This window comes from Euprymna scolopes, chromosome 9 (assembly GCF_053919585.1).
Source record: "Euprymna scolopes isolate OS-2025 chromosome 9, ASM5391958v1, whole genome shotgun sequence".
Lineage (NCBI taxonomy): Eukaryota > Metazoa > Mollusca > Cephalopoda > Sepiida > Sepiolidae > Euprymna > Euprymna scolopes.
In genome coordinates, this window is record NC_136490.1 from 20,392,823 (window position 1) to 20,413,902 (window position 21,080).

The following is a 21,080-nucleotide window of genomic DNA, read 5'->3' on the forward strand; positions in this document are numbered from 1 at the left end:
CTAACATTTTCTTTCATCGGACTACTGCACTTTGAAATTCCATCCCTGTATCCTGCTTCCCTGACAGAGCTAACATGCGGAAATTTAAATGTAATGTGAACAAGCATCTCGATGTTCAACTACCTACATTGTGTCTCTGCAGACATGGTTCCAAATAGTCGCCTCTTAATGTCCATGTGGCAATATCCTTTGTTTGGGTTGAATAAGAGTTTTTTTTTTTTAAATGTGACCATAAATTTGATCAATAATTTGGTACTACTACAGTTTAAATCCCACTTTTCCGTGAGTCTTGTTTGGCAACATCCGGCAGACGCAGACGACGTAAATTAACGGATTATACTGAGCGAACAGAAATCAATACAAAAACAAAAAGAAAAACAAAAAAAAACACAATCTACTGTAAGAATTTCATGGAATTTACTGTTTTATTTATTTATTTATTTTTGTCAACTGTTTCTCTTAATTTTTTTGTATGAAGTTTTTTTTTAATTAATAAACAATTTTTTTTTTTTTTTTAGTTTTAAGTAAAAAGCAAATATTTGTGAGGAGGAATTTATACATTTTTCGTAAAACATTTTTTTCAAAGAAAAGGTGTATTTTTGGTAATTGTAACAATTTTGGAGGGTTTTTTTTTTTTTTTTTTTTTTTGCATTTTATGAACGAAATTTCTTTCCAAAAGAAAAGTTTTGTTGTTTAAGTTACTTAAACAACGACAACGACGGCAAATTTTTGTTCAAAACATTTTATGCAAGACTTTCTTTAAAACCCGAGGACCATTTCCGGCGACTCCAGATAACTTCCAGGCTAGAATTGTTCATTATTCCTATTACAAGAATAAACACTTGTTTTTGCAATGGATCTTTTGAATCGCAATGAAACCCTTCCTTTTCTTTTCTTTTTTTCTTCCAATTTGGAGTCGTCTGCTTGCTTCTGTCTCTTTCAACGACCCCATTTCTCTTTGGATAAGCTCACTCGGCACTTTCTGGGACGGTTTGCGCCGTCCAGTAAGCGTTGCTTAGTGAGACTCATGGACTTAAAATGCACTAGCACCAATAAATAAAATAAATGAAAGAATCAAATATTACTCAACCAAAATATTTTTCAATTCGTCTTCTGTATTTGATCGTTCTCTATTTTTTGCCATTTAATTTTTTTCAATAGATTCTGCCAGATTTACTACACAACGTATCAAAGAAAATATAATAAATGAATCTGATCCCTAACTTTCAGAAATTCAGAGTCACTTTCACAACTAACACTGACCACAAAGATGTATTGATCCTATTTTGTGCTACCATATCAAACTGTCTGAAGATATTGGCTTCTTCACTTAAATGCACCAAGCATTAATGTTATTTTTTTCTTTCCCCTTCCAAAACTCAATCATGTTTTGCAAAGCGAAAAACAAAAATAACAATTTTCCTCTGTAAAACAAAGCCAGTATGAATAAATATTTGAAGATATAAAGAATGTAAAACATAAACACTTTTGTCAAAATAATTGAATCCAAAAAGGGTTGACATGCTGTAAAGCAAAACTGCCAAACTAAACACCATTAATAAATATTTGAAAAAGGAACTTAAAGCATAATTTTTTTTTTTTAATTATGGGATATGGCATTAAATAACCCAATAATGGTTGATATGCCATAAAACAAAACAACCAAACCAAACACCTTGAATAAAGATTTGAATATATAAAGAACTTGAAGTATACAAACATTTTTCCAAAATGACTGGATTCAGCATTAACTAACCCCAAAAGGGTTGATATGCCATAAAACAAAAACAACCAAACAACAATTATCTTATTTATTTGCGGACTATCCTCATCTTCATAGTTTCTGTTTCACAACGTTTCGGCTAACTATTCCTCTGGCCTTTGTCAGGTATTAAATGTAGTAAGACAACGACAACTATGGAAGGCAGTAATTACTGAGTATACAGTCAAGAGACTCAGTATTCCTATCCCATTAACCACCTGACGAAGGCCAGAGGAATAGTTGGCTGAAACGTCGTGAAACAACAACTATGAAGATGGAGATAAGTCCGCAAACAAATAAAAAAAATATACACATAACGTGTATATAATTCTTATATTTTACAGAAAAAAAACGTTCCACGTTTTGGTTTATTAATTTCATTATTGGAAACAGTTTTAATAAGGATTTATTTTCATTTTTATGCTTATAAAAACAAATTATAAAAAACAAATTATAAAAACAAAAACAAATTATAAAAAATTATAAAAACAAATTATAAAAACAAATTATAAAAACAAATTATAAAAAACAAATTATAAAAACAAAAACAAATTATAAAAACAAATTATAAAAAATTATAAAAACAAATTATAAAAACAAATTATAAAAACAAATTATAAAAAACAAATTATAAAAACAAAAACAAATTATAAAAACAAATTATAAAAAATTATAAAAACAAATTATAAAAATCAAATTATAAAAACAAATTATAAAAAAAATATTTCTTGACTTCAAATATCGAAAAGACCAAATGAATTTATCTTTTGTTTTTTTTGTTTTTGTTTTTTTTTCAAATAATTCAAGCTTCATTATGATCAATAGTTAATTTATTTAGTTTGATTTTGTCTATATTTTCTTTCGTGTCTTAAACACGTTTCGCAACTCATAATGGAAAATATTGTCTTTAGATTTACTGCCTTCCATAGATGTTGTTGTTTTACTGCGTTTAACACCTGACGAAGGTCAGAGCAATAGTTGGCCAAAACGTTGTGAAACAACAACTATAAAGATGAGGATAACAGTCCGCAAATAAATAAATAAACAAATTACTCATCTCAAAAGATTCCAATAAAATAATAAAACAATTATCTTTTTTTTGTTATCAGTCCTGTTCAGCATTTCTAATAGTCTTCTATAAATTGCACATAAAGCTTTTGTGTACTTCGCTCGCTTTTACACTTCAATAAACACGGACATGTAATAAAAAAAAAATGCATTATATAAAAAGCATTTTTTTTTTTTTTTTTAGACCAGCTTAACAATGGAGACTCAAATTCTATTAGTCTAAGCATCTTAAGGTCTGATACCAGAAAGACTTAAGACGTAGATGAGTGACTGAGGTGGGGTGGGCGGATCACAGGTGCCGGAAATAGTTTCACTCTTTTGTTGGTAGAGGGATTTTGGTGTATTTGGTGTCATGTAGTAATATTATGGTACTTGTACAGTTTAGTCAAGACATTAAAAAATGAAAATATCGAAAAAAGTTTAAATTGTACGTATCCATTATGGAATGAAGTTCTCTGATAAAATTTTCATTTCATTTCATCAAGTAGTTTTTTTTATTTTTTACAGCGAAAAAACAATTTGTTATGATATCGAGCAAAAGGTTCGAATTTTAGGAAGTAAAGCTAGTATTAAAGATGGGGAGGGGTGTCAGCGTTTTATCTGGAGTTATCTCCCTTTGGCATTTCTAAAATTCAAACAAAAATCTTTTAAAATCCAATATGGCTGCCTTCAACGCGCTCTCATAAAAACGTGTTTTTCTGCTGCAAAAAAAAACTACTTGATGAAATTAAGTGTAATTTTTTTTTCGGAGAACTTTGTTCCATAACGGATACGTGCAATATAACCTTTTTTCGATATTTTCATTTTTTAATGTCTTGATTAAACTGTACAAGTACCATAATATTATATTACTAGACCCCATTAAATCTGACTCTTTCCACCTCTTCCTCCTTCAAATCACGTTACACAAACGGTACCATTATTACTAGGGCTGTGACAACAGCATATTCTTTTCATTGTTTTGGCTCTTGAGTATATATCCGTTAATGTCTTATATGTTTTTGTATAGACTGATGCGGTTCTCGGTTAATTGACTGCGTCTTAATGTGTTGGATATATACTTGAGAGTCAAAAGAATGAAAAGAATATTCTGTTGTCACAGTCCTAGTCATGACCATGTATAACATTTAGTGGCCATTTATATCACATAATCTTATCAAAAAGTATGTTGGATATATACTTGAGAGTCAAAAGAATGAAAAGAATATGCTGTTGTTACAGTCCTAATTATTACAGGGTGGAATGATAAAATTGTCGCCCTAAAGAAAACAACATTACAACTTTATTTTAAAACTTTTATTGAAAAAATAAATCAATTCAGGTAACTTGATTATGTAGTAGAACTGTCATTTATTCAATGTAGCCACCTTTAGCCTCAATCACTGCCTCAATACAGGTCCAGAACTGGGAACATGCCTTTTCAACAAGCGCCAGCAGGAACTCAACAAATACTCGGTAGATGGTCGCAATCAGGCTAGCTTTGGTGTTGTGGGAGGTCATGTTGGTGATGTTCTTGACGTATGACCATAGTTCAGCGGGTTCAGTTTGAGGGAGGAGAGAAGGGTACAAAGTCATAGCACTCCTTCTGAAGCCAAGCCTGGGTCTCTTTGGATTTCTGAGCCAGCGTTGTGTCCTACTACCATATTCAGCCACCTGATTGCACAAAGGGATCACTACACTCTTCAGCACATCCAGATACACTTTGGTGTTGACTTTTGAAGATGTGAAGTGGCATGATGTGACCCTCACTTGAAACCACACCAAGGACCTTTATCATGGCCAGTAACTTTGTTTTCATCACTCTGGGCACTTCTCTGTTATTCATGGCAATTCAGCAATGCATTTTGAGGGTGCTGGAAATGATCCTATTGTCATAAATTGGATCAGTAGTTGTCCAGTAACGCATCTCTTTTTTATAAATTGTTTCTCTTTTTTGTAAATTGCATCTCTCTTTTTGTAAATTGCATCTCTCTTTTTGTAAATTGCATCTCCCTTTTTGTAAATTGCATCTCCCTTTTTGTAAATTGTTTCTCTCTTTTTTGTAAATTGTTTCACTTTTTTGTAAATTGTATCTCTCTTTTTGTAAATTGCTTCTCTCTCTTTTTGTAAACTGTTTCTCTCTTTTTGTAAATTTCATCTCCCTTTTTGTAAATTGCTTCTCTCTTTTTTGTAAATTGTTTCACTTTTTTGTAAATTGCATCTCTCTTTTTGTAAATTGCTTCTCTCTCTTTTTTGTAAATTGTTTCTCTCTTTTTTGTAAATTGTTTCTCTCTTTTTTGTAAATTGTTTCTCTCTTTTTTGTAAATTGCATCTCTCTTTTTGTAACTTGCATCTCTCTTTTTGTAACTTGCATCTCTTTTTTTGTAAATTGCATCTCTTTTTTTGTAAATTGCATCTCTCTTTTTTGTAAATTGTTTCACTTTTTTGTAAATTGCATCTCCCTTTTTGTAAATTGCATCTCTCTTTTTGTAAATTACTTCTCTCTTTTTGTAAATTGCATCTCTTTTTTTGTAAATTGCATCTCTCTTTTTGTAAATTGCATCTCCCTTTTTGTAAATTACTTCTCTCTTTTTGTAAATTGCTTCTCTCTTTTTGTAACTTGCATCTCCCTTTTTGTAAATTGCTTCTCTCTTTTTTTGTAAATTGCTTCTCTCTTTTTTTGTAAATTGCTTCTCTCTTTTTGTAAATTGTTTCACTTTTTGTAAATTGCTTCTCTCTTTTTGTAAATTGCATCTCCCTTTTTGTAAATTACTTCTCTCCTTTTTTGTAAATTGTTTCACTTTTTTGTAAATTGCATCTCCCTTTTTGTAAATTACTTCTCTCTTTTTGTAAATTGCATCTCTCTTTTTGTAAATTGCATCTCCCTTTTTGTAAACTACTTCTCTCTTTTTGTAACTTGCATCTCCCTTTTTGTAAATTGCTTCTCTCTTTTTTTGTAAATTGCTTCTCTCTTTTTTGTAAATTGTTTCACTTTTTGTAAATTGCTTCTCTCTTTTTGTAAATTCCTATCTCTTATTTAATCCCTTTCTTTTCACTTCCATTGTTTTATTTTGCTCTTTTTCACTTCCACTCCGTCTTTTGTTTTATTTACTAATTTTTTAAAGCCTTTTTCATTCCATGTATCTCTCTTTTTAATTAACACCCTGCTGGCTCTCTCTGTTAATTCTCTCATTCTCTCTTCATTAATTTTCTCTCTTTTTTATTCTTTCATTCCTTCTCTCTTCTTCAATGCTCCCTATCCCCTCTCTCTCCCTCTTCTTTAACTCCCATTCTCTCTTTAATTCCCCTCTATCTTTTTTAATCCTCCCCTTCCTCTTTCTTCATCATATTTCATTCTCTCTCTCTCAATCTTTAAAATTCCTTTCCTGTTTGTTTAATTCTCGCTTTCACTTTTTAAAATATTCCCTTTTTTAATCCCCTCCCTCATTTTTTCCAAATGTTTTTAATCTATTCATGTTTTCCTTTCACCCAGTATTTATTTTTTATTCCATTTTCCTTTATTTTCACCCTATTCAGAAGCTGGAACCATTCGTGGCCGATTGTCAGCTGGTCGACAAATACCTAAAAGACTCCCTCGGCAATATAACAGCTCTCGATAAAATCCCCTCGACCTACGATGAAACGAATCGTCTGTTATGGGAACACGAACAGCAGGTCCGTTCTGTGTTCGATGCCCCTCAACTCTTGCTGCTACAAGAGGAAGGTGATACGATTTTGAATCAACTGCAACAGGAAGAAACTTATCTGGGACATTCACAGGATTACAAGTGAGTTGCCTTCTCTGCTCCCCCCCCCTGCCTTTTTTTTTGCAATTGAATTGATTTTTTGTTTGTTTTTTGTTTTTTTGGCATTGTGATAAAAATGAATAAATGCACAATTACACATAATTTTTGAAAACAACTTTTCATTGATATTGATACAGTGAGCACGTTTTGTTTGTCATTTAAAACTACTGAAAATTTAACTAAACATATTGAGTTGCATGGTGTCTCATAAGGCAGTGAAAGTGTTAATACTCATCATCATCATATAAAGTCAGTCAAAGTAGCAATGATTATTTCTTGAAGGACATGGTTATAATGACTGCTTCATGAAGGCTACCAGACCATAAGTGACTGCTTCATAAAAGCTCCCAGGTCATAAATGACTGTTTTATAAAGGCTACCAGGCCATAAATGACTGCTTCATGAGGGCTACCAGCCCATAAATGACTGCTTCATGAAGGCTACCAGGCCATAAATGACTGCTTCATGAAGGCTACCAGGCCATAAGTGTCTGCTTCATGAAGGCTACCAGGCCATAAGTGTCTGCTTCATGAAGGCTACCAGTCCATAAGTGTCTGCTTTATGAAGGCTACCAGGCCATAAGTGACTGCTTTATGAAGGCTACCAGGCCATAAGTGACTGCTTTATGAAGGCTACCAGGCCATAAGTGACTGCTTTATGAAGGCTACCAGGCCATAAGTGACTGCTTCCTGAAGGCTACCAGAACATAAGTGTCTGCTTCATGAAGGCTACCAGAACATAAGTGTCTGCTTCATGAAGGCTACCAGGCCATAAGTGTCTGCTTCATGAAGGCTACCAGGCCATAAGTGACTGCTTTATGAAGGCTACCAGGCCATAAGTGACTGCTTTATGAAGGCTACCAGGCCATAAATGACTGCTTCCTGAAGGCTACCAGGCTATAAGTGTCTGCTTCATGAAGGCTACCAGAACATAAGTGTCTGCTTTATGAAGGCTACCAAGCCATACGTGACTGCTTCACGAAGGCTACCAAGACAGGAATGACTGTTTCATAAAGACATGAATGACTGTTCATCAAAGGTCATGAAACCATGATCATACTTTCCCATTTGGCTCTATCTTTATGTAATCTTGCTAATTGCTGGTGTTAATATTCCTTCATTTCTAGTTTATTTTCACTTTGTTAAACCATAGTTTTGGCATTCTCTTGTTCTTCTTTCAAACAGTTGAGAAAGCAGCAATTGTAGTTATTGAGATTCTATTCTCAGTAGATGTCTTACATTATAGTTAAATTAAGTTGATATACCAGTTCTCATAAGGGGAGGTATTGCTAATTTATTGCAGAATACCTGTTCTTAGCTATTTTTGTACCCTTCAAGAATTCCCTATCAGGGGAGCTGGTGCCCCCCCCCCCCACATGAAAACAACTTTTCTAACCTTACTGCAGTGAGAACAGGTAACTATTTTATAAGTGTAAAATATGGGGAAAGAGATGCTCCTTGGTCTCCCCTACAATGAGATGTTGATTCCATATCTTCTCTGAACCTTAGATTCTTTCTCTCTGGAACTCTCTTCGTCCAACATATCTTTGTCAGGTTTTTTTTTTTTTTTTTTTTTAATTAAAATAAGTGACAATATTTTTATTTTAAATAAGTATAGTTTTTATTTTAATTTTATATACAGATATGTTCTTCATGGAAAGGGAAAGAGAGGGAGACAGAGAACGAGCACATCTCCTCCACATGTCTCTAGGGATGGCCAAAGCCGCCAACACATGTCTGTTGCCTCTTTTGTCCTTTTGATATCTCTCCTTCTCCTTTCTCTCTGATCTCATATTGCGGTACTATCTTCGTCATCTTTTAACACTCCTTTACACATACCTCCTATCTGGCATGATAATCGATCTTCTGAAAATCAGCTGTTCATTCCTTAACACACAAGGGACAAATTTCGACTAAAATATCTTCTGTACATTCAGACCTATCTAATCTGGCAAAATATTTTGCATATATATTTGAAATGAACAAGAGCATAGCCAAGAAGGGCCAGGGGGGGGGGGTCCGAATTTTCATAGCAAAAATTTTATAAAATGTTTCTTTGTTTTTTTTTTTATTATTATAATTAGGGCACCCTAAAAATTGCAATTAATCTTTTTTCTTTTTTTTTTTTTTTTTTTTTTTTTTTTACAAAGGAATCACCTCTTATCAAGGCCCGGAGGCCACTCGAGGATAAAGGTTAATGAGTAGACATTAGTCAATGGGATTATAGCATAGTAGTCATAAGTAGTGGAAATTTTGTAAATTGGATTACTTAGGGGGACGGTTCATCAAGAACTTGTTTACATTGCACTTGAAGACAATGAAAGTGTAATCAGCTGGAAAGCAGGCAAATGGAAGAGAGTTCCACAGGCGGGCAGTTCTAAGAAAGAAGCTTTGTTCATGCTTATTGAATGTTCTTCTAACGTGAAATTTAAATATTTTGATTGATTTATGAAAATTTTTATATAATTACTTTGTTAAATTACTCAACCTGATTAATAAATGCAATTTTTTGATTGCCCTAATTATAATTTTTCATAGTTTTTTGTTAAACCTTGGTATGTTTTGTCACATTCTGGTTGTAATTAAATACTTATAGATGTACAAAGCGAAACGAAAAATGGAACGCAATGAAACAATATGAAAAGTTTCATTTCGTTTTTTTTATTAGTAAATATTTTCAATGGAATGAAATGAGACGAATACAACTTTCGCAAAATTCCCCTTATAGGTAGGTAAACTTTGAGGTGTTATTGTTAAAATGGCAGGCAAACTCGATTCACAAGCAGTAAATAATTCCCCCATTAGCAGGCAAATTATTTATGACAAATAAATACTTGTGTTCCTATCTCTGGCTGCCTTACTGGCACTTTAAATTAGGGGAAAAGATTTTGGTCAACTTTTCCAAGGGGGGGAGGGATCCAAAAGCATGAAAAAAAAAAAACAGCTGGAAATGAATATAATATGAATTTAGATTTATTACTTGGTAATACATTTGGTAGATATCTGATCCAGTAGTGATTGCTACAAAAATGGTCATTGGTACAGATGATACTTATATTATTCGATTTACATTTGATATGTTAAGCTTTCAGTTTTTGTGACTCATTAAAACAAATCCAACACTGAACTGATTAACTCTGTGGGGGAGGAGAGAGGGTTAGTTCCTACACTCTGTAAACGGTATGTTCAGAGCCTACCTCACATTCCCTTAAGATTTTTTTTGGCTATGTTCTGTACCTCGTTTCTAGTTGCTATCAGTTTACTCTGTTGACAGTATTCTACTAACTTGTTCAATATAGTTAGATTAATTACCGTGTGCTGCTCCATGATTTAAAATTAATAACTAAAATAGTTTTGTTTTTTTTCCCTTTCTTCCAATTTATCAAAAGTTGTCTGCTAATTACGAGGCTTCTCATTGGGTTATCGTGTTTGTTGTCACTTTCTGATTGGAAGATCAATTTGACCCGCGTTCAGCATATTTAAATGCTTTACGTAAGTTTTTGATCCAGCCTTACCAGACATTTACGAGAATCGGGTTTGCAAAATGCACTAATACCTATTTTTCATTAGAGCTTAATAAGAAATGCATCACTAGTTAACAAAAATTTCAATATATATATATATATATATATATATATATATAAATTAACTGAAATTTTGAAACACTTTCAGATTACAGATTGTATAATACAGTAAAATTAAAGTGCATTCGAAGAGAAATTTAGCACTTTCAATATTAAACATCTGATTATTATCTGTTTTATTATCGGTTGGATGGGAGAAATCCTTTTCTACTGGGGCAATATTGATTTTTGTCTTAATTCAGTGCCCCTTTTTAATATCCCTCACATTAAACGAGGCTTGTATTACACCCATTTCTCGTGGGGAGTTAGGTAAAAAGGCACAAAAAAAAATTGCTATACTGTTTCCATGAACCGTTTCTTTACAAGAAATACTCATCTGTGGAGTACATTGCCACGAGACTGCTTCATTGCAGATTACAACATGATCGCTTTCAAGTCCAATGTCAACAACTACTTATCAAGCTATCCGCTAAAGTAATCAAATGTTTCCCTTTTCATCAGTATTCCTAGTATTTTTCATCATCGAAATGAAATTCTCATTAACTCTTTAAAGCTTTTTAGTCTTCATGAGTGGTGAGTTATATATATATATATATATATATATATATATATATATTAACTAAAATTTTAAAATACTTTCAAATTACTGATTGTATAATACTGTAAAATTAAAATCCAAATAAATATTAGTATCAATATTTATAAGACAATCCCAATCAGATAAAGAATCTCAACATACGAGATAGAGCAATGGTATAAATGAAAAGTTGGAATTAAATTCCTTAAAGTAAAAAAATTATGACAAATTTATTATTCGGACAATACAAAAATTTAAAGTATTTTCTTTAAACTTTAAATTTTGTATTCCTTGTCAAATAATAAATTTGTTGTACATTTTTTAAATTTACTGAATTTAATTCCAGATTTTTATTTATATATGTTGAAGCATCTATTGTTCTGTTTATATTGTTTGAACAAGGAAAAAAAATCAATTTTCAAACCCAGTTAGATATAAACAAATAAAGAGAAAATTCCAAATCTCTTTCTCCCTGTTGACATAGGAGTGAAATAATATTACTACCACTTTTGTTTATAATAGACTAGTTGGCAGTCCGGCGTTACCCGGTCGCACAATATGCTAAAAAATGATATTTTAATTTTTACAGATTGCGTATATATTCTTATAAAATCAATCCTCTATTCAATATTATATATTACGAGGAATAATTTGCCCAGTGGGTTAATTCGCAAAAAGAAAAACAAATAAAAAATTAATAATAATAATGATGTTTTTTTTACAATATCATGTCAGCTGATATTTACGTTTGACGATGAATGCCCTGGAAAAGTCACTTCTGATTAATGTTTAGTTTTAAAATATGCAAACGAAGAAACAATTTGTGGCGATTTTAAATAGTACCTCTTCTTTTATCGTAAATTGAAGTCATTTATAAGAAAAAATTAAAATAAAATGGTGAGGTACACCCGGGGATAAACATAGGGATCATTTAATCTGTAGTCGAATGCTCTACCACTAAGCTATATCTCCAGATTATAATAAATCTGTTTTTTAAGAAGAAATGATTTGTTGAGATTTTATTATATTTCTTGCCGGTGTAACATAAAATATTCCCTTGTAAAAATCATTCTTTTTTTATCTATAAGGGAAGAAAGACTATTTTTAAGATCAGATTTATTTGATTATCGATACTTATCGAATGAATTTCTCTACAAAACATATCTAAAAACACTGCCAGACATATAAATTAACTTTGCGTGAAATTTGCAAAAGAGAGGCTCAGCCGTTTCGGAACCTATGAGGAAAGAATTTACACAAACAGGAGATTTGAACCCAGTCACAAAGCCATCTCTGACTCCATTAGTGAGGAACAAACTGCTCGGCCAAGGTTAAATGCGGCGAGAATATAGTTGAAATTAACATTTATATAAATCGTAAATGTCATTCAAGAAGGCCAAGAGTGATCATGTGATTTTTAACATCATGGTCTGTGCACATGGGCTTAATTGACCAACTTATTTTATTCAAACGTAAAGTGCTCAACAATAAGAACCGAGTTCTTAAAGGGGCAGAAATACTTCTGCTCCAGGTGGTAAGACATGAAATTAGATGTTATGCTGAAAGATTTTCTGTGGAATGAACTGGATTCGATTTGAACTTGGCACAACCAGGTTTTCAGTCCATGTCTAAAAAAAAATAATGATAATAATATATATATATTATTATTATTATTATTATTATTATTATTATTATTATTATCATCATCATAATTTAGGAATTTAAAATTTGTGATTTGAAAAAGTTAAATTTTAGATATAGAAATGTTATTGTATGCAAGACAAAGAATACAGTATAGTAAAATATATTTCCTTAACCCATGAGTTTTCGATGTTTATACATCGCCTCGGAAGAAAAAATATTATCAAATATTATAAAAGGTTTGCACCCGCTTTGCTATAGTTAATAAACATAGAAAATTAAATTAAATGTTTTTAAAGTTTTTAAATCATTTTAGCTACATAGAATAAGGGATATTGGATATTGATGCAACAAAAAAGGATATTGAACTTCAAATCGAAATATATATATATATTTCGAAATATTTCGGAATATTCTGTGTAGCTTAATTGCCATATATATTTTTATAACTTACTACTATATATATATATATATATGTATATATATATATATATATATATATATATATATATATATATATATATATATATAAAAATAAAGAGAAAGAGTTGAAAATATATCGCATTCCGGAGTCAGTATGAAAATTTTAACAGAGCTCTTTATTTAATCCACAGGAGCAGCTTGCTCCTATTCTGTCAGCCATGATTGGATAAAAATTTAAAGTAACTTTTAATTGTATTCTTAGCGTCACCTGTACTGAGAACCGAACCTTTAACCCCCCCCCCCCCCCCCCCGAAGACCGTCACTTAGAAATGATTATAACTTGGCACTCGTATCCGTTGTGCCAATTGTCCTTGTGGAGTTTGACAAGATTCACCTGAAGAAAATGGGAGATTATACCAGAAAAAATCTTGTAAGATTGACATTCAAGATGAGAACAGTAGTCCAAATAATCCAACTTATCAATCCTTATCTCAAAAATGTTGAAACTTTAATATATATGTGCGATTAAAATTTGTTTTAAAATTTTTGTAGACTATAAAGTCCACCAATCAAACTCTAGGGTTTCTCACAGTTCCAGATTTTTTCCAGCCATGGAAAAATGGTTGGAGCATTCTAAGCTTCCAGTAGATATCTCACTGCTGATGCAATTCTCTACCTGTATAAGAGCCAAGTACATCCAAGGATTGAATATCTCACATCTGGGTAGGAGCTGCTAGAAGCATTGAATATCACACATCTGGGTAGGAGCTGCTAGAAGCATCTTATCCTACCTTGATAGAGTTCAAAACCAACTTCATAATTTAGTAGGTGATGCACTTTTCTCTTCTATGCAGCCTCTTTCCCACAGAAAAGACGTTGCAAGCCTGTCCCTGCTCTATCGCTATTTTCATGGCAAATGTTCGACTGAGCTCTAATCTATAGTCCCCTCTTTCCAATCCTTCACAAAAAAACACTCCTCTAGCCAAAATCACTATCAATAAATTTCACCATTCTATAGTTACCTAAACCTAACTATGGATTCCATGAACCAAGCTTTTCTCCTAGAATTGCCCGCCTGTGGAACTCTGTTCTCCTGGTCTGCTTTCCAGCTGATTACAATATCATTATCTTAAAGTCCAATGTAAATAAGTTCTTAGTGAATCGCCCTCATAAATAATCTAATTATACCATATTACTTCTACAAATGATTATTACGTAGCTGTCCCAGTGACTAAAATACACACATTAATCCGTATCCTCGAGTAGCCTCTGGGCTTTGATATGTGGTAACCTCTTTGTAAAAAAAAAAATTAAAAAAAAAAAACAAATACCAGACATTTTTGTTAGAATGGTTATTTGCTCATGCCTGTGATATTTATATCGACCATGGCTACGATTGATGCCACCCTTTCCCGCAAGTAGTGATAGAGGCGGATTCCGCAGCTAATGTTAAGATTCCCAGGCACGTATTTTTTGTGCAGAAATAACAACTGGCAACAAAAGCGTCTGAATATCGCTTGGAAAAACAGTGAAACTGCCAGAAGGGCATTATTTGGTTGGCGTACTTGATTCTTTAGAAACGTATCAAATGCACTTTTAGAAGTATTCATGCAACGATTGGCTCTAGTCCGCATGTTTAACACTATATCACAAACAGTATGCATTGTATAAATGGAGAATTTGTAAAAAAAAAAAAAAAGTTCTTAGAAACATCTTTAAGAAAATTTAAAAAATTGAATAAACAGACAAATCATCTTTGAAACCATGTTAGGATGCAAATCAATATAATACAATTATAAAATTCTGGACCTTGTGCACTTGCTGAAATCTTGTCTTCGATCACGATGAGGTGATTCCATCTTTTAAAAAATAATTGGTGCTGGGATGATTAATCAGAATCGGAACTTTTGGGGGTATTGAAATCACTATCGAAATCGGAAAAAATTGTGCCTATTTTCTGAGACCAAAAAACGATTCCTTTAATTATCTGTTTTATTTGATTTTGGTTTAAGGAAAATCTTCCACTAATAATAAAAAAAATATTTATTTGTTTCAACTTCCAGTAAAAGTAAAATCTATAGACCACCCCCCTTCCCTCCACCTCACAAGTATGTTTTTACGTTTGAGAAAATATGTGCACAGGAAGAGTTGTTTTTTTTTTTTTTTTTTTTTTTTTTACAGTAATCAGGACAAAATAACTATTTTATAGTTAAATATTTAGTGATTTAGAAAGAATCGGAATCAGTAATTTTATCGGAAATTGGAAAAATATTGGAATCGTCCCAACATTTTATTTGTGGCGGGACGATTCTAATAATAAATATGTAATCTGGATAAATTAAAGTTTATAATTTATAATTTTGTTAATTTTTTTTTTATTTGAAACTTTTCAAAACTTTAAGATATAAGCAAATAAAAAATTCATTTCTCTTTATTAATTTATTATTTTGTTCGAGTAATCAATGTTTAAATTATAATTTACAAAAGTTTAACTTATTTTTAGATATATAAAAATATTACTTAAAATATTATCAATATTAAGAACACAAAGTTAATTTATATATCTTGATAAATCGTAAGTTTGTAATTACAACTGAGCAACACTGTTAAAGATCCTTATTTTTTTTTTTAATTTAATTTTTTTTTTTAATTCAAGTCATTTTATTTAAAAAATAAATCGAATAATTTTTAATCAAATATTTGCATCTTAACATTGTTTCAAAGATATTTTGTCTGTTGATTCATAAATTCTAAATTTTTATACATTTTCTTTTTAATTATATCACTATTTATATAAAGTTAGTTAAGCTTATGTTTCTATGCATGGGATTAATTCCTAAACCAATTAACCGATCGTTATAAATTTTAAAATACAGTTGATGGGTATATGTTGGGTCATCCATCGGGCTTGGTTTATATTGTTTAAATAAGAAAAATTGAATTTGCAAATCTATAAATATAAAAGCGAAAATGTATGTATGTGTGTTCGCTTTTTCTGTATGTCTACAAAAGGCTTTTTTCAGAGAAGCGGTCGGTCGCTTCACAACTTTTTAAAACTTTTTATATCACATATAAATCGTAATATCTCAGAGTTAACAATGAAGCTCGCCTGTCTATTTAATTTGCTCGATTTCAGGAAGATAAATATTCAACATTTGTTGCTCGCCGCATGTGGATTAGTCTTTTTCCTATAACATCTTGGGAAAATAAAAATCCCGCAGTCAAACTTGACCTCATTAATTCCTTAAAATGGGCACCTGCCAAATCCAAGTAATTAAATAGATTCAAACATGTTTCCGTTAGCATCTCACGGTGGGACAATCGTTAACGTCGCACTTTTTTTTTTTTTTCACACTTTAATTTATAACTTTGCCTCAACGGTTCGGGTTCAATCCTTACCTACCAAAACCATTTTTTTAACCCCCCACCCACCCCCCACCCCCGGAGTTTCCATGCACACCTCCAAACACCCGGGCAACGCCGGGTACCCCTCGCTAGTTAAATATAAAAAATAAAAAGCAAAATCCAAAATTAGCCTCCTCCCATTCTCTATAACTCTCTCCCTCTCTCTTTTCCATATTCTACCACAAGTTAAATAGTATTTATTTTTAGTTGCAAAAGAAACGATAAAAAGATCGCAATCGTCTATTATAAACAAAAAGGAATAACACCACAAGTAGTAAAACTATTTAATTTGTAACCGAGAAGGAAACAGAGAAAAAAAGAGAGGAAGTAGGCTGATATAACCAGCAGAAAACTATTCATTTGTGATTTTTGTCTTTTTATTTCTTTACATTTAACTGGCTTTGCACACTCACTCTCCCCACCCCCATCGATTCAAGCAGTGTAACACAAACTCAATGGATGACCTGATGGGTCATAACTTTTTTTTCCAAGAAAGTGGCTTGCTTTGTAGTATTTCAGTGGTAAAAGCTTTATCTGCTCATTATAGCATTATAGTATATTTTTCATCCCTATATATTGAGCATGTAGGCACCTTAGATTTCATCCTCGTGGTATATTAATGAGTACAAAGGATGTACAATATTTAGAATATTAATTTATTAATTCAAACCAAAAATAACCATCATCATATTGTATGAATCCAAAGATTCTATTGTTGACATTGGTTTCCCCGATATTTTTCTAGCCAGAATTCTTTCTAGAAAGACATCAGGAATTACAGGAGGGAGCCTGTGAAGATTGCCAACAAAGTGATTTTATGGAACAAACTGGATTCGAACTTGGGGCACCCAGGTCTTTAGTCTGTATCATTAACCACTTGATCACCGTTACCACCTAAGCAAAAAGTAATCACCAATTGGATTCTGAATAGTTTTATATCTCGTGAAACCTATATGATCCAGTAGAACTGAAAATAGCCTGCACATAAGAATGTATGATGAATAACCTTTCATGGCATTAAATGACCTAACAAGTTCGATATACCGTTAAAAGCCAACTAGTCTTACATTGTATGCATCTTTCACTATGTATTTTCTATACCAATGTGGCCATGATGAAAAGCATCTCACATGGTCACCTATAGGCATACTGAACATCTTTCCAACTGCTAAACTGACTTACTATCTCAAAATCTCTTTTTCTTATGTGATTTTCTCAGCCAATCAAGGCTTTGTATCTCACAGGCCATCTTTAATTTCTAACATAAGGATGTTTCAGTATTTCAAACTACAGTAGAACGCCGGGATACGGGTTTTTCAGGTTACGATGTGGAATACTATATTTTTCTAGGCCCTGGTTACGATATTGGCCCCACCTTACCACGTTATTTATAATGTTATTTGATTATACACATGTGTATTATATACTGTACTGTATTTTGTCACTAATTTTTAATATGTACTGTATAAAATTTTGCTTAGGCTCTGCCATATGGCAGTTTTCACCTTATGATAACAACCCCGGAACGGATTAATGCCATATTCTGGGGTTCTACTGTAGTGATATGACAATTCCAATATTTTCCCATTTCTGATACAATTGCCAATAGAGGTCTAACTTTCCAATTCTTTTAAAATCTCTAAAAATTTAGCTAGAGATTTTCTTTATCGTTTAATTTTCAAATTACTGTAAAAACTGTGACACCTGCAGGCAATATGTGCATATATTTTTGCAAACTTAACAGATTTTTTTTTTTTTTTACACGGTGGTCACCACTTATCAAGGTCCGGAAGCCACTCAGGGATAAGGGTTATTGCAAGTACAGTATGTTAGTGTGGAGATTTAATAAAGTGTCTAGTTAAGGGGGGCGGTTCATCAGGAATTTGTTTACGTTGGACTTGAAGACATCCAGGTTGTAGTCAGGTGGGAAGCAGGCAGACGGAACAGAGTTCTACGGGCGTGCAGTTCTAAGAAAGAAGCTTTGTTCATGGAATCTAGATACACTTGTGGGGGTGGTGTCTAGATTTTAGTTTTAAAATCAGTAAATATTTATCATGTCATCGTTAGTACCAACAATTGAAAATCAAGTTTTGAACAAGATAAAGCAAAATTTAAAGAATCGTTTTTGGCATCAAAAAATAAGCACAAAATTTTTCTGATTCCAATACCCTAAATGTTCTGATTTTTTCGATTTCAATTCTGATTAATCGTCCCAACACTATTTCAAACCCATCATGAAACAGGTATTTCAACTAGTTATAATTATTGATGAATTACATGTTTGTTATGAAGTGATTGTTTATTATTATTATTATTTATATAACTATGAGAATGTGTGTTTGTGTGACGACACTTCCTAACCTATATACTCAATGAATTTTTAATCTACAGACTTGAAATTTGGTTTATAGGATGGATATGTGGAAAACTTTTAATCAGTTTTCATCCAAAAAAACGGTCCGCTAAGGGGTAAAAAAATTGTTACTTGGGGGTTATCAGATTTTTATTTGTTTCTCAATTATTTCACATCTGTGCATGCATGAATCGTTCACATTATGTTACAAATAAGTAATTTGAAAACACTATTCAAAGAACGTGTTAAGCTGGCCTAATGGTTATCATACTTGGCTCATTGTCTTTAGGTTTTGGCTTCGATCTCAGCTCGAGTATTTTTTTTTTACTTACAAGAAATGAATTGTTTAGAAAAAAACATAATACTCGCATGCACATGTCTCAGTTTATTTCTGTTTTTTTTTTTACTTCATTTTTTTTTTTTTTTTTTTTTTTAAAGGAATTAAACGTTACCTTTAATACCAGGCAATGTTGTGTTTAATACCAGGTAAATAATAATAATAAAATTTCCTTTGAACTGCAGGGAAGAAATGCTCCACGTTAAGAAAATGTACAAGCACCTGCAAACCAGTATGATGTCATTGGTGAAAGTTGCTGAAACACGATTCCACAAGCTTGAACAAGGGCTGCAATTGCGTGGATTTGAAAATGAATGCAACAAGGTCTCTACAAGATTTTTTTTTTTTTTTACCTTTTTCTTCTTTTTCTCTTTACTTTTGACTTTTTTTCTTTGTTTTTATTTATTCATTGGTCCAAACAATCAAAATAATCTGACATAATACAGCTCTTTTTATTTTTATAATAATATAATATAATTTTTATTATAATATAATATAATAACTTTTCATTTTGATTATAAATACCATATTTTTTTACGTAACACATAGAAAAATGTAGTCTTTACTTGATATTGAAAAATATTACCGTAAACCAAAAATTACGGAAAATTATCGAGTGTTTTTATTTTTTTATAAAATTCAACTGTGCATTGTGGTTCAGAGCAGTCTGCAATTCACAGATTTTCGTTTTACTTAATTACTCAAAACTCAGTGATTGTCTCCCCTTAGTATCAACAGCATAAAATTGACAAATTAATTTTAACTAGCAGAACCCCGGAAAATTCTATGATAGTTGACAATTTTAAAAACCATTATAAACATAATTAAATTAGAATAAAACAAATAACGACAAATTTAAAACAAATTTTAGCTAATTGTTTTTAACCTTTTAAAAATTACATTTTTCAATGAACCTTGTTTTGCTTTTATTTTCTGAATAATTTTTAAAATACATTAAAAAGGAACAGATGTCAATTAACTTGCGCATTTTTTTTAATTAAAAAAAAAATCTATGATAAAAAAATTAGTCTCCTTCCAACATGATTTTTTTTTAATTATAAAATAAAATAACCAATTTGAAAATGGAAACAAACAGCTGTATTTTTTGTTGTTTAAAAATTTTTGAAGAGGAAATTGTTTTAATGATTTTTAAGTTATAAAAAACGACTATAAAAGGAGGTAATTCGTTTCTCATTAATTAATGTTTGCGATGATGATCTTTTGTGTGACACCGGACGTCAGACAAATTAATATTTAGATTTTTATTAAAATTAATTCTACTTGATAATTTTCCATAATTTTCAGTGTACACGAATATTTTTCAATACCACATAAGTATTTTGTTGTCATTTAATTTTAACTGTCATATTTCAGAGTTGCCTTTTTATGCACACGAACCAAAAATTTTCTTAGTTTACCCACTAGGTGTCTCTGACTACTTCCTGTCTATGATACAATATCCTGTCATGCAGTCCTAGCTCTCTTCTGTTAAATTTTAATGGAGTTTTTCATTGTTATAACTAGGGCTGTGACAACAGAATATTCTTTTCATTATTTTGACTCTCAAGTATATATCTGACACAGTCAAACAACCGAGAACCACACCAGTCTATATAAAAACATATAAGATATTAACAGATATACTCAAGAGAATATGTTGTCATCATAGCCCTAGTTATAATGTTATGCTTGCTCTAGCCTTATGTAAAAGAATAGCGTTTTTGATATTATTTTTAGACATTTGTATCCAATCTTTTGTATGTTATTAGAATATATTTGTATTTTTAGTAACTTTTTTTTTACCTCAAACAATGCATATACCTACTTAGATGTTAGAGGCTACCATTTGGGATCATGTCTACAGGGAACCATGTAGGGAGTTGAGCAAATGTCTGTTCACATTACATTTAAACTTTTGCATGTTAATACAGTCAGAGAAGCAGAAAACGGGAGAGGAATTCCAAAATCTAACAGTCTAAGGGAAGAAACGGTTAGAATAAAGGGCTTTTTATTCATTTGCATCTAAGGACCTCAACCGTGAAGGGATGTGATTTTGATGCTTGTCAGATTAGTCAGGAGTCTGTATGTTAAGAGGGCACAAGTCAGAGCACATTCCATTAAAGTACTTGTAAAACAAGCACACAGG

General features: G+C 31.7%; 1 protein-coding gene and 1 long non-coding RNA gene across 5 annotated transcripts in view; one reads left to right on the forward strand and one right to left on the reverse strand.

Annotated features, from left to right (window-relative positions):
* The window catches only part of LOC145284453 (uncharacterized), a 1,345,403-nt gene that overhangs the window by 1,030,547 nt on the left and 293,776 nt on the right, over nt 1–21,080 (forward strand). Inside the window, exons 11-13 of the mRNA XM_080133278.1 lie at nt 6,347–6,597; nt 8,257–8,349; nt 19,120–19,258. Of these exons, the coding sequence (XP_079989404.1) occupies nt 6,347–6,597; nt 8,257–8,349; nt 19,120–19,258 (483 nt within the window). The remainder of the gene's footprint in view (nt 1–6,346; nt 6,598–8,256; nt 8,350–19,119; nt 19,259–21,080) is intronic.
* Nucleotides 1–21,080, reverse strand: part of LOC145284458 (uncharacterized) — a 275,200-nt gene that overhangs the window by 207,833 nt on the left and 46,287 nt on the right. The window lies entirely within an intron of this gene.